The sequence below is a fragment of the Citrus sinensis genome, chromosome 2 (assembly GCF_022201045.2).
Source record: "Citrus sinensis cultivar Valencia sweet orange chromosome 2, DVS_A1.0, whole genome shotgun sequence".
Lineage (NCBI taxonomy): Eukaryota > Viridiplantae > Streptophyta > Magnoliopsida > Sapindales > Rutaceae > Citrus > Citrus sinensis.
In genome coordinates, this window is record NC_068557.1 from 4163514 (window position 1) to 4178637 (window position 15124).

The window sequence follows — 15124 nt, forward strand, 5'->3', positions numbered from 1 at the left end:
TTCCAATCCAATTCAGATTAGGGTTTCTTGTCATAATCGATCAGTCAATCAATGTATGTCTAAATCACAGAAAATGAAAAGCACGTCCCCATAAGGCATGATGAGCGTGACAATTATTTAGGCATTGACATATGATGATTAATAATATATAATAAAAAAAAATGGATTTTTAGATATATAGAATATGTAGGTAGAAGAATGTTCGAGTTTAATGTAGGGTGGGGAACCCCACTCCACAACCACAAGCTTAGCATAACACAAATAATGAGAACTGAGATGCTCTCTATTCATTTTCAATTTTTTTACAGCGATTTTCTTTTATAATCTAATTTTCACTGGACTGCCACGTGCAGGTCTCATATGCCGGACCAGGCCGGGTCCACCGGGCTCAAACCCGGGCCGTCCTCTCTTGCCGTGCCCAAATCGGGTGTTTTGCTGATCATTGTGTTTTGTAATGGAAGCCAGACCGCAGTGTATTGAGGGTGTGTTCAAGGGCCTTAAGCCATTTTCGGAACTTAAAATTTTTGGGGGCTTCAGCCCTCTTTTTATTTTTAGGAAATTATCAGCCATATATTCTTAAATGACATCAGTATCAAACGTACTACAACATTTTTTAAGTATATCACTCGTATACCCTAAGTTGACAAAATACATCTACCGTCCACCAATCCGTTAACTGTCGTTTGTAAGCGCTGACATCACAAGGGTAATCTAGTCTTTTTAGAAAAAAACGACATATTATCTCATTTATCGGATAATTGTTAATAATTGCTAAAATAAAAAAACTACTTTACAACCGAATCTACTCCTCCAAACTCCAACTGAAATTTTTTATGGTATAATATGTATAATTGTAAATAATATGTTGTTAATAATTTTTTATGGTATAATATGGATATTTTTTACGAATAATTGTTAATAATATGTACAGTTAATAATTCATATTTTTTTAAAAAAAAATGTATTGTTAATAACAAAATAAAAAAATTGTGTATTGAAAATTTACGTTAATTTTTAGGGTAAATTTATATTTTTACCTCATTTTGAGTTTCAAGGGCGAAATAGTTAATTTACCACAATTCTGTTAATTTTCTAACGGAAGTTAACAAATTGATGGACGGCATAAGTGTTTTGTCAACTTAAGGTATACAAGTAATACACTTGAAAATAATTGTAGCACGTTTGATACAAGTGTTATTTAAGGGTATATGTATGATAATTTCCCTTTATTTTTTTATGAGGTCTCTTTTTATTTTTTTAATACTCAAATAAATATAAAATATTTTAAAATTTGTTTTATATTTAGTTCTTGAATTTTAACAATCATTACAAAATCTTAAAAATAAAAAAAAATAGTTAAAAAAATATCATTTCTTACTTTCATTAGAACCATTACAAAAACAAACAAACCAATAAATAAGTAAAATACTATTTTAATATAAAATATTAAGATTTATAGCACATACAAAGTTGAGAAGATGAATTGATGATCGGATAATAGATATGAATTTTATATTTCCATAAACTTTTTTTTTTAAATGAACTAATGATTGTAATAATTTTCTTTGTGGATAAGACATCAACAAGTTTTATCTATTGATTTTTGAGGTTATAAGGTTTTCAATAGAAATTAAAAGGAATATTAAAAGTCAAAGATTTTAATGTTAAATAACAAAGTTTTCTTTACATTTTCAATTTTTTTTTTCTTGAAGAAACTAATAGTGAATGAATTAATGGTTAGACAATATTATTAATTATATCTCTTTAACACTAAGGTTAACAAATATAGTTTAGGCTTTCTTGCAATACGTAATTAAAAAAAAACTTTATCAATTAGAAAATTATTAAGTAAATACTAAAAAATGAGACTTTCCAAAATGTGAGACCTTATATGATTGTCTTATTCGTCTATACTTAAAGTCACCGCTGGGTGAGTTTAGCACCTCGTATAATTTAAGATTATATTGCATATGCAATCTCATGCTGGAGGTGTAGTAACATCTACATTATGGGGCATTATAATGAATCATATGCAGAACTGCTACATTATGCAAACTCAAGAGGGACTCCGAGTTTGCTTAATCATTAGATCTTTTTTAAAATTAATTATAAAAACAAAATTAAGTTGTTTATATTATTTAATAGTATCATAATTTTATTTTGTTATATTATAATAACAAGTTTATATTGATAAATTTATATAATATTATTCGCCTACCCTTGGAAGACGAAGTAGAAAAAAGAATAAATATAATAATAATCTGATTCTTTGTCGCCGTAGTAAATAAGAGAGAAAATCAAATTTCTTTCTTTGTTTTTATTTTTTATGATTTACAAAGAAAAAATAAAAAGAAAAAATCAGAGTTAATAAACTGTGACATCGTACATTGGAAAAAAAAAACAGAATTCTTTTGTAGCAAATCATTTATTAAGAAAATCAATAAGCTTAATACAAAAGTGGAAAAAGAAACAACAATAACATGGTTTCGGGCATCTACCATTACATCCACAATGGTTGGCCATATTATTGCCGTCCGAAAATTTAAAATTACATTATTATACACTTAGTTACTTTTCTTTTTTCTTTTTTAATTACAAGTCAACATTAGTTTAATTCCCCATCTCAATATGAATATTACCACAAAGCACAGAACGTGGATCTCTAAAACTCAATGTTCTAGGTTCAAATCCTACACGGCACAATTTCAGTCTTGTTGTCTTAGATCTAGCCAAAATCGCACATATTGGATTGAAATTATTTACAAGTAATTTGAATTTGACTCTGACCTTCCCACTCCATTGTTTAAAGTATAATAATTGGAATATAAAAATAAATTATTTAACAAATAGTTTAATATAATTAATAAGAGATACTTAAATTTAATAAATTTAAATGATATAAATATAAATATAAAATAATGTTATATACAATCCAATTCATACTCCAACTCTAGTTCAATGCATTCTAATACAATATATCATAATATAATACAGTTAATGCAATAAAATTAGTGTGCCAAATACACCCGATATATATCAATACATCACACTAAATTTTTCATTTTTCTTATTACATATCTTAAGTGTCCCATATCTCACTCAACATTTTCGTTGCAGTATACTTTATTATCTTATCTATCTTTTATTTGTTTTTTATTATCTAATAACAACCTAATTCCTTGCATAGACCTCTTATTTCCACTCGACATTTTATTGAGCTCTTTAGTACCAGAAGAGAGTATTAAGAGGAGGCGAAGCTGCTTTTCTTATTGACTCAGAAGTCGCTCAATTATGTAATTATACAACTGATGTAAGAAGCAAACTTAGTTCTTCAATGAAAAATCTTATTTCTACACGTTGAAAATTCTGCCGCAGCATGTAATTTCTTCCCCCCTCTGCCAGTCGAACTGCAAATGTGCTTTTGGCTTATAGAGGCCTCAGTGGAAGGACAGTGCACGAAGGGAAGAAAAAGCAACGAATCAAAGTGGAAACAACTGATCTTTGGTTGCCACTTCATGTATCTTTCAAATTGGAACTTATCACAAGGCGGCAAAAAATAAACAAAAAATAACAAGCAGCAAGATATTATTTTGCACATTATGACAATTAAAGATGTCAAACACATAACAGTTTAAAATCAAGACAGAGGGAAAGTAGTTCCACAGATTATTTCATTACACCAAAGTTTCTAGTTCGACCTCAATTTCAACATAGAAGACCAATGGCTTGCTGTTCTGTAGTACCACAAATCTTTACTCAAAAGCATATTACGATTAAACAAAGAGTTCTTGCGTCCCAGACGAAATGACCACAAACATGACACTTGGTACTCACCCATATATTTCGTTCTTCTACATGATTAGCATCCCACTACCCAACAACTTCGGATAACCAGTGTGTGCACCTGGCAACCTTGTGATCAGATCTCCAAAGCTATCTGCATAGAACTAGAAGAGAATGCACTACAGATAATCAGGCTGCCAGCATATGCTTGTAGCAGATATTCTGACAGCTTGACTATTTAAGAAAAGTTCATACGCATGAGTACACCATCTTATATTCCATCGCCTCCTCGAGACAAGCTTCAAAACCAACGAATGATCTTATTTACGACACATGCTATCCCCCATCCCAAGTAACCTGATAAGGCATTTACTTCTTACGAATTTATCATCATACAGATGTTTCCATACTTCCTCCAGCAAAAGAGCTCAGTGATACCTGCTTGTAGTGAAAGGCATGCCAAACTCTTGATACTTGAACCAACAAGCATACAAAATGTGCGCAAATGCAATGCCACTTAAATAGACATGAATTATGCAGATGCATGATATACAATTATTTCCGATCCATACATAAAATATACCCTCCCTTACAAGTGCATTTTTAATTTTACACAAACTTCACGGAGCTAGAATAAGGCAATCATATAAGATGAACCATACAGATCATTTGAAAAGGTTCTTAACCAACAAAAAATCAATCAGGTCAGAAGTTCGTAATGCCACAAAGATACTCAGTTCATCAGAGTGATGTTTGTGTTTGTGTGAAGATTGAATTTTTTTTCTTTTTGATAAAGTGTTTGTATTAATAAATAATGGACAATGTTTGTGCAAAGAATTAAAACAAATTTAAGATAAGGTAAAATTTACGAACCACATTGAAAGAAACTGATTCCAAACAACAAAGGAATTGCAATGTCAATAATAAGTTCTAAACCAAACACAACTAAGTCTTGACCATACCACTTCTGGGAGCAGAATAGAAGAGAAAAAAAAGGAATTATATAATTTGTTCATGTATTTCATATTTTAACTCAAATTTTCACTAGTGTAGAACTTGATTCCATGATAAATTTTTGAAAACCTTAAACATTGGAAGACATCTAATAATTGCAGATATTATGAGTTGCACTTAAAATATTCAAGTTTGCACATTAATGTTTTCACTTCTAACAAGTATATTACCAGGAGTTTTAATTACTACTAGCATGTGCATGCACACAGATAGAATATATAAACATAGTCAGTATTAGAGAGAAACTCACTTCTGTAATAGCAAGTGCCTGCAAGAAGCCAAGGCCACCCATGCTCCAACAAAATAAAACTCATCAACACAAAAAAGGCTTTGAAGTTGGAGTTTAAATTCGGAAGCGAAAGGATGCAGAACATTCACCAGAATCTTTCTTAAAAACCTGAAAACCAAGAGAATGCTAGGCCATGACAGATCTCCAAGCAAAATATATACATATATATAAAAACAGAAAAATAACAGAAGAGGATGCAATGTCAAATCAAAATACACACATAAACCTTACCAGCTATGTTTTCAACTGATCTCACACGAAATAACGACCGGTCCAGATAGACTGTCCTTGATATTGCTCAGGCAGTGGAGTAAACTGGTTTCCATTTATGAGTTGCTGTTGCCTCAGCTGTTGTTCGTGCTGTAATTTTAAATGCTCAACACTCTGGTACTCCTGCCACCCCTTCTGTTTTTCAGCATGGGACTGCACTGCTGGAAACTGCTTTCCAGGAAATGGAAAGCCTGTCCCAGCCAAGCCATTGCTGTTACTGACATACGGAGGGTTTGCATGTGATAAATAATTGATGGAACTACCAAGTCCAGGCCCTTTTGTTGAAGGCGGCAACTGATATCCATCCAACCAACTGTAATCATCCATTAATGGATTCTCGTTAGTCAACTCAGAACCAGAAATGGGTGCAGTTACTTGCTTAGAAGGAACTGGGCTGAAGCCAGGTGGAGGTCCCAGATGCCTGACAGGTCGGCTAACTGGACTTTTTCTGGGGCCTGCGGGGAAAGCTGACGAGGCCTTCACAGCAGAACTGTCAGCAGCAACTCCCAATGATGCAATGGCATCAACCTTGGATGGTATAACAGCTTCTGGCCCATTTGAAAAACTATAGTGCGTACCACTTGCATTGACATTAACAGATTGTTGGATGGGAATTGTCCTTGCTGCAGGGAGTGAAGGGCCTATGTTTTCCAACATCTCATGTTTCAGCACACGCCCATTCTCTGGGAGCCTCAAACCTTTCAAGCTATTAGCAAGAGACACTTCTTCTTCCATAAGCTGCTTTGGAGCATGCGGCTGAACTGACTGCAGATGTTGAGGCAGAATATTGCCAACTGATACAGTTAGCGGTAAACTAGAATCATAAGTAGACTGCTGGCGAAGGTTGTCTTGAGATGTTGAAACAGAACCAGCATAAAATTGTAGATCACCTACAGCAGCATTATGGCCGGGGGTAAAGCCATCATAGGACATCCACGTCGAACCAACCACATCAGCTCTCTTCTCAGTAACTGCTGGCTTAAAAACAATGACCTCATCCTCCTCCTCCCCATCCATGTACAGTTGTGGCGCCTGCACAACCCCCAAATTCATCGCTTTCTCAGCTTGATTTTCTAGAATTAAATCATTTGTTTTGGACACGTCTGAGGAGGTAAAGGTGATGTCATCCAATGGCTCAGTACCAATAACAAATTTCTTCACCTTTGAATCAAAACACACTGGTTTTTGGTCAACCATAATTACATTTGCCAAAGCCTTCCCAGCTGCGAAAATCCTTTTGACACGATCTTTCCTTTCCTTATTACCATCACCTCCAAAAGAGATCTTCCTAGAGAAATCTAAGATAGTCTGTGCAGGAAGGAGTGGCAAAAACCCTCTTAACTCAATATCCTCCCACAATGCTAGTCGATTTTCAGTTTCTGCTTCATCATATCTGCTCATATTGAAAAAGCAAGTCAAGTCTTCATCATCAGCAACGGACATTGGGCCAAGGGACAAGATCTTATTAAGGAAGGATATGCACTGGTTCCAAAAGTTTGACCTAACAGTTGCCTGCCTCTCGTCTGCATCACTGCCAGAAGCAATATCAGGATAGCAGGCCAACCATTCTACAAAAACCAAAACACCAGGTAACAGGTAACTTGAAGAAGGATCACTCAGCTGCATACATCTCTCTATTATATGCCCCATCAACTCAAATACAGCAGTGAATGCATTCTGAAGAAGTACAGCACGCTGTACAATTTCTGCGTAAGTCTGATTTTCATTTTCCTTCTTCAAATTATGAACTGTGAATATAAGAATGGAAACAAGCCTAACTATAAAAAGAGCATTCTCGTTGGCATCTGATCCAAAGTTCAGTTCCTCTTCTGGCCCAGAAGAAAGAAGCTCACACAATCCACTGCTAACCAAAGCAAGAACTTCTGCAAATGTCTCCAGACTGGAAAATAGAAATCACAGGAAGCACGTGGTATCAGAAATGGTTGGTTTAAATATTATGATAATGTTTATGATATATAGATGTTCTAATAATATTCATAATAATAATAAGAACAACAAGCACACCAACAACTATAATAAACGCTAGATGTTCAAGTTTTAGTACCTAGTGCGTGTAAAAAGAATTCCATTTAAACGGACAAAGCGAGTGCAAAAAGCTTTAAGCTTCTCCTGGACACCAGACACACTTTCCTTCACAGTGCTGGTCTCCATGTCAGCATCTTTTGATGCAAGTTTTGCTTCGACTTTCCCTCTTCCTTTACCAGTCAACCGCCCAGCCTCCTTGGCAGTAGAAGATTTAACATCTCCAGACATCTGAGAGTAACTCTGACGGTTCTGCCCCAAAAAAAAGGGAAAAAAAGCTAATAAATAATACAATACAAAGAATATGAATCTTGACATTTGCAATACTATAACTAGACTGGCCATTCACATGAAGATCCACAATGTTCAAATTCTAGGATCTTTAAGAAGCATCCATCAACCAAAATTTCAAACAATCCAACCTGACAAATGCAGCCTGCTACTTAACAATATGTTCTGCTTACTTATTCAATGTGACGACATCAAAAGACACCAGATCACATAAAACCTTCCATTATGTAAGAATCATTAACTAATTTTATTTTTTTATTATTATTATTTTTGGCTGATTGCTTAATCCTCATAATTTTCTACATCATTATTATAGTTTCTCATAATAGATATCTACTCCAAAAATTAAAAAAAAAAGATGGTTGCAAAACCCGAAAGTCTAAGCCTTTGCCTAAATTTGTTCGATCCAAACAATTTTTTTTTTCCTCCTCGCACATTTACAAAGGCCTAAGACCTTCCCCCCCCCCCCCCTCTTCTCACTCAGCTTCCAACCAATCTGTCAAAACTAATGTGTTCGAGGAAATTTGAAAAGCCATTAGTTAAATGGTTCACACAATTCTTTTGCTGAAATCTTTGGCTTTAATGGAATCAAAAATCAAATGATAATTAATATAGCAGTCCATCTGACAGCCAATTGATAATTAATTAGCAAATATGCTCAAACAATCAAATGATTACCAATTAATTGCAATCAGCATCCATAATCCAATGTTCATACACGACCAATAACACAAAAAAAGGAAGATAAAATGGGAAATTTTGTCTTAAAACATTTAAAATACCCAAGCTTTTGACTCCAACTGGGGGCGTGAACAATCAAGACAATATATCAAAACATTTTAACTAAGCAGTACAGGCATTATTTTTTATTTCCCATGGTAAAAAGACACAAGCCCAAGCTTTCATCTGCACATGGCATATAATCTACAAAACTGATGTAGAAGACATAAAATGCCTAATCCTCGAAACCCAGATACAACTACTTATCCAATGAAACAAATACACATGAACAAGTAAATATTCTCTGCTACTTCTTCTAGCAATGGTACAATAAAAGGCACATCAGAAATGCCCAACATATTAAAAACAATAGGGGCAAAAGCACACACATCACCTCTTCTGCATATTATTCTATTTGTCAGATAGAAAAGTACCTTTTCAAATGCAACAATCAAGTTATCCCTTGCAGTTGAAAAGGGGCTATCCACTGCCAAACTTCGAAAGTACCGATAAACAGCTACCAACTCATCACTAGAATAAGAAGCCAATATAGCAAGCTGAAAAGAGAAAATTTGATAAACTAAGGGGATCAGAATTGACAATGTGCCATATCGACATCATGACCCAGAAAGTATGGGAATAAACTTGCATTATCATTTAATAACAGGAAACTTGAAAAGCCAAACCTGGTGGTGGGGATTCCCACTTGATGGCCAAAGAGAAGCAGCTTGCAGATAGTAACTTGAAGCTGCTGCATACTCTCGAGATTTAGAGTCGCCCTCCCCATATAAACCTTTGTACCTTGCTAGGTCCCCCAAATATATCAAACATCGGTGACAAGAAACCAAACCTTTCTTCACCTCAGAAGATTTCTTCCCATCTTTGTCCATGATGATACGATTCTCAGAATCCTCAGAGAAATTCCCCAAAGGAAGCCCATATTTTGCTCTGATCTTCAAGATCAATTCATGATAAAATCCAGTTGCTTCAGAAAGGAATGTTTTAAACTGCTGTCTAATTTTTGTAACTCGATCAGAACGCGAAGGTACTTTTGTAGCCTGCGATGTGTTCGAGCCTGCAGAAGAAACAGCAGCACTATAGTGTGCCCTCAATTCTTCGATTCGCCTGTAATGTAACTGCCATAAGGCATATTCAACATTGTGCTGCTCAGAGAAGGCATGATCTTCAAGGATTATCGCCTCATAATTTTCACGCATCTGTTGCCAAGCATTGGGATCTGATGGAATTCGCGCCTGGACTGACCTCCTGCGCTTATTTTCCAACTCAATATTCTGCATAATATCCAGCACCAAAAAATTAAGGATCAACCCTTAACACAAAGCACTAATTCATGATCATGTTATAACTATGGCGGAAATAAGAGGGAAAGAAGGAAAAAAAAAAAAAAACAGAGAGAGATACCTTTTCATAGAGGCGTTGTGCACGCTCCCTTGCTGAAGGAGCAGGAGCAGACATATTATCCATCTGCACAATCATCATCCATCAAAAATATTCGACCAATTTCAAATTTGCACAAAATCTGCAGAAAATAAACACATGTTACCACAAGCCCAAAAAACTTTACTCAGAAGCAAAGACTATCACCCGCCAAATAACATAAATTCCCATCAGACCAACATTTTTAAAAATCCCTAAAAGTGGTAATTAATAGGCCTCCTTTCCAAAACAATTCTTTCTAAGACGACTCTACCAGGCTTCATCAAACGGATTTTTTTTTTTTTTACTTTCAAATCACAACCACCAAAGCGTAACCTAACTCTATTCAATTATTTTCGAAAGAAAAAATCAAAATCAAATAATAATAATAATAATAAGAAGAAGAAGAACAGAAACGGTAACTAACAAATATCCGATCTGCTACAGCCAGGTAAAATAACAACAAAGCATAATTAAATCAATCAATCAAGCAACCCACATGTATAACTCCACAAAAATATTCAACGACAAAAATTTTAAAAAAAGAAAAAAAAAAGAAAGACTGACCTGAGGAACCAGATCTAAAGAGGTTGAGGCGTTGGATCAGATCATCGCGGCTGCAAATTAATGAGAGACAATAAGATATTTAGGGTTTGCTTCGAAGAGAGAGAGAGAGAGAGAGAGAAGAGAGGAGAGAGGTGGTTTTGGTATCGTATTGGTTGTTTGTCCGATTGGAGATGAGGTTTGAGAAAACTTCAATGTCTTTTCCTTTTTCTTCCCCCCCCTCTCTTCTCTTTTTCTTTTATTTTTTTTCGGGCGGCGATTTCCTCAAACGGTGCCGTTTTTATACCGCCTAGTCTTCATTTCCTTCCCCTTTTCTTTCTTGACAGGTATATAATAACATCTAGATCCTTCATTTTCTGCTAAATCACATAAAATAGAATATTTTGTAATGAGTATTGTAAAAGTCCATATGATGATATGAACTTCTTTGTTTTGGTGTCTTGACTGTTACGTCACTGAAATCAATTATTAGTGTATGCGTTTCGTTTTTTTTTTTTTTCCTCTTTTTCTTTCCTATGAAGAGTACTTGCATTATGCAAAATAAAAATGATCAAAAATCAAAGAACTTCAAATAAGGGAGCTAAATAAGCAATCTAAGATGCTCTAAATTTCTTTTCAAGAGTATTTATTCCACAATCTACTATTCAATTATATCTCTTAATATTATTGAAAATATTAATTCGAATTCTGTGGGGGTGTGTGTGTGTGTATAACGTAAAATAGTTATAAATTTCTCTTCAATATTTTTAGTTGGAGTAGATTTCTGAACACAATATTATTAATTTGAGTAGACTTGTGAACTAATCTAAATAAATTTCTAGTTTATTATTAACATACATATATAGAGTCCTAATAAACCTTAAACTATAATTTTTATAACCCTTAAAAGAAAAAAATAGTACGTAAAAGAAAATATTAACCGTGTTCTTACTTCATATTTTACAAAAAACATAGGATCTGTATGTTATTATTCCGTTTTCAGGATTTACTATTCATATTATGTAATACAATAATAGCCTCTCTTTTTTCTTTTTTTAAAGTTAGAAAAAAAATATAATTTATTTTAGGTGTACATGTTTAATTAGTTATTTTATACCTTCTTGGAGAAGTCTCTCAAAAAAAAAAAAAAAAAAAAAAAGAAGAAGAAGAGCTTCTGGGAGAAGGAGGGGGGTCCACACGACGAGGATTAGAGTTCGACTCACTCTCCAATTTGCCTTAAACCTTCCTGCCGTCTATTTTCAAATCCAGAATCTTCTTTTTCTAATCTACAAGATTTAACATAAATAAAAATAACGCATCAATTTGCTGATAAAATAAAATGAATTTATTTTCCCATTTCCCCTTGTGTTGACTTTACGAGTGATTTTCGATGTGGCTCTAATCTAATAAATTCCTTATGGTCAAGGTATCTTGCTTGGGTAATTTACTAATTTTGCACATAAATTAATGAGAATGCTATCATATAATTTGGGTTAACAAGAAAGCCCATCAAAACATGAACTGAATCTCTGTGATGTTCAGTATCAAAATATTTTGGTTTTATCAATTGGTCGTCTTAAGATTATCTTCTATAAATAAATCGATTTTGTTCGTATATTATAGATATGTGATATGATATGGGTCTGGATGAATGAACGAAATTTCTAAGCTTAAAAGCAGACTAAAAAAATTTAACAAATAACAAGCAAGATAAGATTCGACATAGCTTTTATATTTTAACTAGCATTAATAATTTTTCATAAAAATTAACATAAATACAGAGAGTTGTTTAGTTCTTGACTCCTCGTCAGCCGGAGCACATACCACGTACAAAAATGAAAATCAAAAGCGAAAAACTTTCAAGGGATGAGACGCGTTGAGCACGGTAATGCCCTGAGGCTGACTATTGAATCGTAAAGACTAAAGACTACGCTCAAAACGATGACTCCACTGTTAACAAAGAAAGATTAACGAGCAGTCAATCAAAGATCACGACCGTTCAAGAGCTGCTTTTAATTTTCATCTACAACAACAGAATTGTCTGGTAGTCAAAGTGGAAAGTTTACCCTGAAAGAAGAAATGTTTGAGCCCCGATGCTGACTCAAATTTGCACCCTCGACAAAACTGAAAGCTCTAAGTCCATCGGACAAGGCCTTAGAGGAGACTTGAAAACCTTTATAGATGCAAAAATCAATTACCAATTGCATTGTCTTATATTGTAGTACAGCAGTTATGAATGGCGATGGGCAATGGCAGGTTCGCGCTACGGCTTGGGAGAATCCTACCCCTTAAAAAACCCCGACGATTTTCAAATGAAAATGCAAACAAAGAGCACATATTTCTGATATGTTAAAATAGATAGACAAAATAAAAAAAAATAAGGATTGTAATATCCTATCAAGACATATCAATTGGTTGAATGATCATATATACCAATTTGAAAGCCAATATCCAACATTCACAATACAGCAATTGGAAGGAAATAAGATGTCAAATCAGTTATTTACATCATTTGTATTTTGGAGAGGACAATGGGGGAACACAGACAGAATAGATTCACAAGTCCAGTTTCCCAATAAAAACTGCTCCAAAGCTCTAGCACATAAATAAAATAATTAAAAAACTCAGAACTAGTCGATTCTACCTGCTCCGAATGCATACTGGCCATTCGGTGAGGATACTGATATTGTTGCTAGCTACTTCAAGGAATTCATGATTCATGTTCATGTTTTCTGCAGATTTGTCCTCCATATCGTACTGATAAGCCATCCAAAATCAACTATAGGATTCCCGGTCTGCAGTCTCACAAGATGTTTTCTGTATGGTATTAATATATTCTTGAGACCTGCCATGCATAAGAATTAAAACAAAAACCAAACATTAATGCCAAGAACAGGATCTCAAACCAAGATTACAGAACAAAAGTGTCTATCATAGTAAAGATCAGTGTGTAGTAGGTAGGCATGCCTGTGATGCACATTGTCTTATAAAGATGAGCAACACGAGCATCTCCTCTTGTATCCATGTGCGGCCTCTCTAAGCACTCAACGAAAGCTAAGTCGGCTTTCAAAAGCTCAGTCTGATCATGAGTGTCGTAACCAATATCGTGGCAATAACAGCAATAATCCAACCAATCCATTGGCCTCCTGTCCCAAAGGTTAGACCCGCTGTTTTTGCCACTGGACCAGTTGGGCCCACAGTAGTGCCCGTATCGAGGAAACAGTTGAGAAAGGAATGCTCTTGGGCCTTTATGCCATGGAACCTTTGACACATATGGTCTAAATCGCACAGGGTTACCCGCTTCTCTTTTCTGTAACACACGAGGGCGCGCATACCTCTTCAACTCTTTGTTTATAGTTGTAGGTCTCTGAATCTTCTCTCCGGCGTTAATGGCCCAAGGCACGAGCGAAAGAAGGGACCACCCCCACAGCTTGATATTGAAACGAGCATTTTGATTAGATTGTTCCATGATAACAGTTGTAGATTTAACGGTCGGTCCCAAATCGTTCTCCTCTGACAGAACACTGAACCATCAAATCCTAAGAAACCCAAAAATTCATTTCAAACAAAAGCAAGAGATCACCATGTGATAGAGTTTTAGCTTCCATGGAATCACTCACTTGTCTATTAAATCTGTCACTGAAAATAAAAATAGATACATCACAGAAAAGCAAAAAGCGCAAGCACACCCCAGAAAGCAGTTAAATAACATGGATTTTTCAAAACTTCGTCAAAAATCTAACAAATAAATTCGCCACCAACTAATAATTTAATCAAATCAAATGAAAAACCGCGTGAATAAAATAACAAAGCTGCAACAACATGAAAGCAACAAAGAAACAATCAAACTCGTACCTTTCGCGGGGAGTTGCTGAAACAGAAAAAAGCAATAAGGATAAAATCTCGAATTGATATAATACGTTAATAATTTTATGTTAATATGTTTTTGGTTTTTAATTTTTATTTTTTCCTCAGCAACCAAACAAGGCCGAATAATATAATAGAAATTCAAGTAATAGAAATTTTAACATAATAAAACTGGCAGAAATTTAAAAATGAAGATAGATTTTGCTTACGTGCGCTGTTTCATGGATTAGAAGTGTCCAAGTGCGATGGTGTAGATAGAGAGAAGATTGAAGAGTCTCGAGAGACCTTTTGATTTGTGGTCTGTGGATAATGGGACCAGTCATAACTCGCAAGCTTGAGAATGAAAGCTTGACTGACTTTTACGAAACTAAGCTTATTTCTCACTTGTTTAATTTAATTTAATTTCTCTTTAATTTATTATAAAACGTTATAAACATGTGATAAAGTCATAAGACAATCCCTAGTCAATTTAAACAACCCTAATAAAAAAATAAATTAGTAATGTTCGCGTATGGAATTTTACAAATTAGATATTAATTCATATTCGATTTATAATTTTGTAAATTATAAATTTTTATTCTAATTTAGTCCGTGGATGGATGAAATTCAATCCAAATCCAATCCATATATTTACGGATCGGATGCGGATTTTACCCGATCTATTATTTTGTGGATTGATTTGTAGGATAAAAATGTTTAATTATATCCTATTCTCGAACTAACTAAATATAAAAATAATTTTAGGACTGATTAAATTCAAAATTAAATACGATTTAAATAAATTAATTGTTTAAATAAAAATAAAAAATACATTTAAAGTTTTAAAATGCAACACAAAAAAAAATTTCATTTGTTTAGATCATGAAA

The 15124-nt window shown here is 34.2% G+C and overlaps 2 protein-coding genes across 8 annotated transcripts; both read right to left on the reverse strand.

The window, feature by feature from the left end:
* Positions 1-3573: 3573 nt before the first annotated feature.
* On the reverse strand, positions 3574-10660 carry LOC102607318 (nonsense-mediated mRNA decay factor SMG7). 2 transcript variants are annotated; one of them, XM_006470487.4, is made up of 8 exons: positions 10415-10660; positions 9833-9895; positions 9097-9702; positions 8845-8967; positions 7422-7651; positions 5318-7256; positions 5048-5194; positions 3574-4221 (listed from the first exon to the last, which is right to left on the reverse strand). In XM_006470487.4, the coding sequence occupies exons 2-6, from the start codon at positions 9893-9895 to the stop codon at positions 5339-5341; spliced, it is 2940 nt and encodes a 979-aa protein (XP_006470550.2). In that variant the 5' UTR covers positions 10415-10660; the 3' UTR covers positions 3574-4221; positions 5048-5194; positions 5318-5338. The 2 variants fall into 2 exon arrangements, with proteins under 2 accessions (XP_006470550.2, XP_006470548.2); XM_006470485.4 differs by having other exon boundaries at positions 9833-9950; positions 10415-10659.
* A 2141-nt stretch (positions 10661-12801) lies between these two features.
* On the reverse strand, positions 12802-14620 carry LOC102630920 (uncharacterized). Of its 6 annotated transcripts, XM_052435497.1 has the most exons (5): positions 14467-14589; positions 14246-14261; positions 14011-14029; positions 13358-13903; positions 12802-13235 (listed from the first exon to the last, which is right to left on the reverse strand). In XM_052435497.1, exons 4-5 carry the CDS (start codon positions 13857-13859, stop codon positions 13114-13116), a joined length of 624 nt encoding a protein of 207 aa, XP_052291457.1. In that variant the 5' UTR covers positions 13860-13903; positions 14011-14029; positions 14246-14261; positions 14467-14589; the 3' UTR covers positions 12802-13113. The 6 variants fall into 6 exon arrangements, with proteins under 6 accessions (XP_052291457.1, XP_006470547.2, XP_006470546.2 ...); XM_006470484.4 differs by lacking the exon at positions 14011-14029 and having other exon boundaries at positions 13358-13929; positions 14467-14592; XM_006470483.4 differs by lacking the exons at positions 14011-14029; positions 14246-14261 and having other exon boundaries at positions 13358-13929; positions 14467-14620.
* Between the last annotated feature and the right edge of the window lie 504 nt (positions 14621-15124).

What these genes read in the sequence shown, in the direction of transcription:
- LOC102607318 (XM_006470485.4), bottom strand. Translation starts at nt 9,910, where the DNA reads ATGATGATTGTGCAGATGGATAATATGTCTGCTCCTGCTCCTTCAGCA. An exon ending in GTGGGAATCCCCACCACCAG is followed by an intron (nt 8,968 to 9,096) that starts GTTTGGCTTTTC and finishes TTCTCTTTTCAG; the next exon opens with CTTGCTATATTGGCTTCTTA. An exon ending in ATTCTTTTTACACGCACTAG is followed by an intron (nt 7,257 to 7,421) that starts GTACTAAAACTT and finishes TCTATTTTCCAG; the next exon opens with TCTGGAGACATTTGCAGAAG.
- LOC102630920 (XM_006470483.4), bottom strand. Translation starts at nt 13,859, where the DNA reads ATGGAACAATCTAATCAAAATGCTCGTTTCAATATCAAGCTGTGGGGG. An exon ending in TAAGACAATGTGCATCACAG is followed by an intron (nt 13,236 to 13,357) that starts GCATGCCTACCT and finishes TATGCATGGCAG; the next exon opens with GTCTCAAGAATATATTAATA.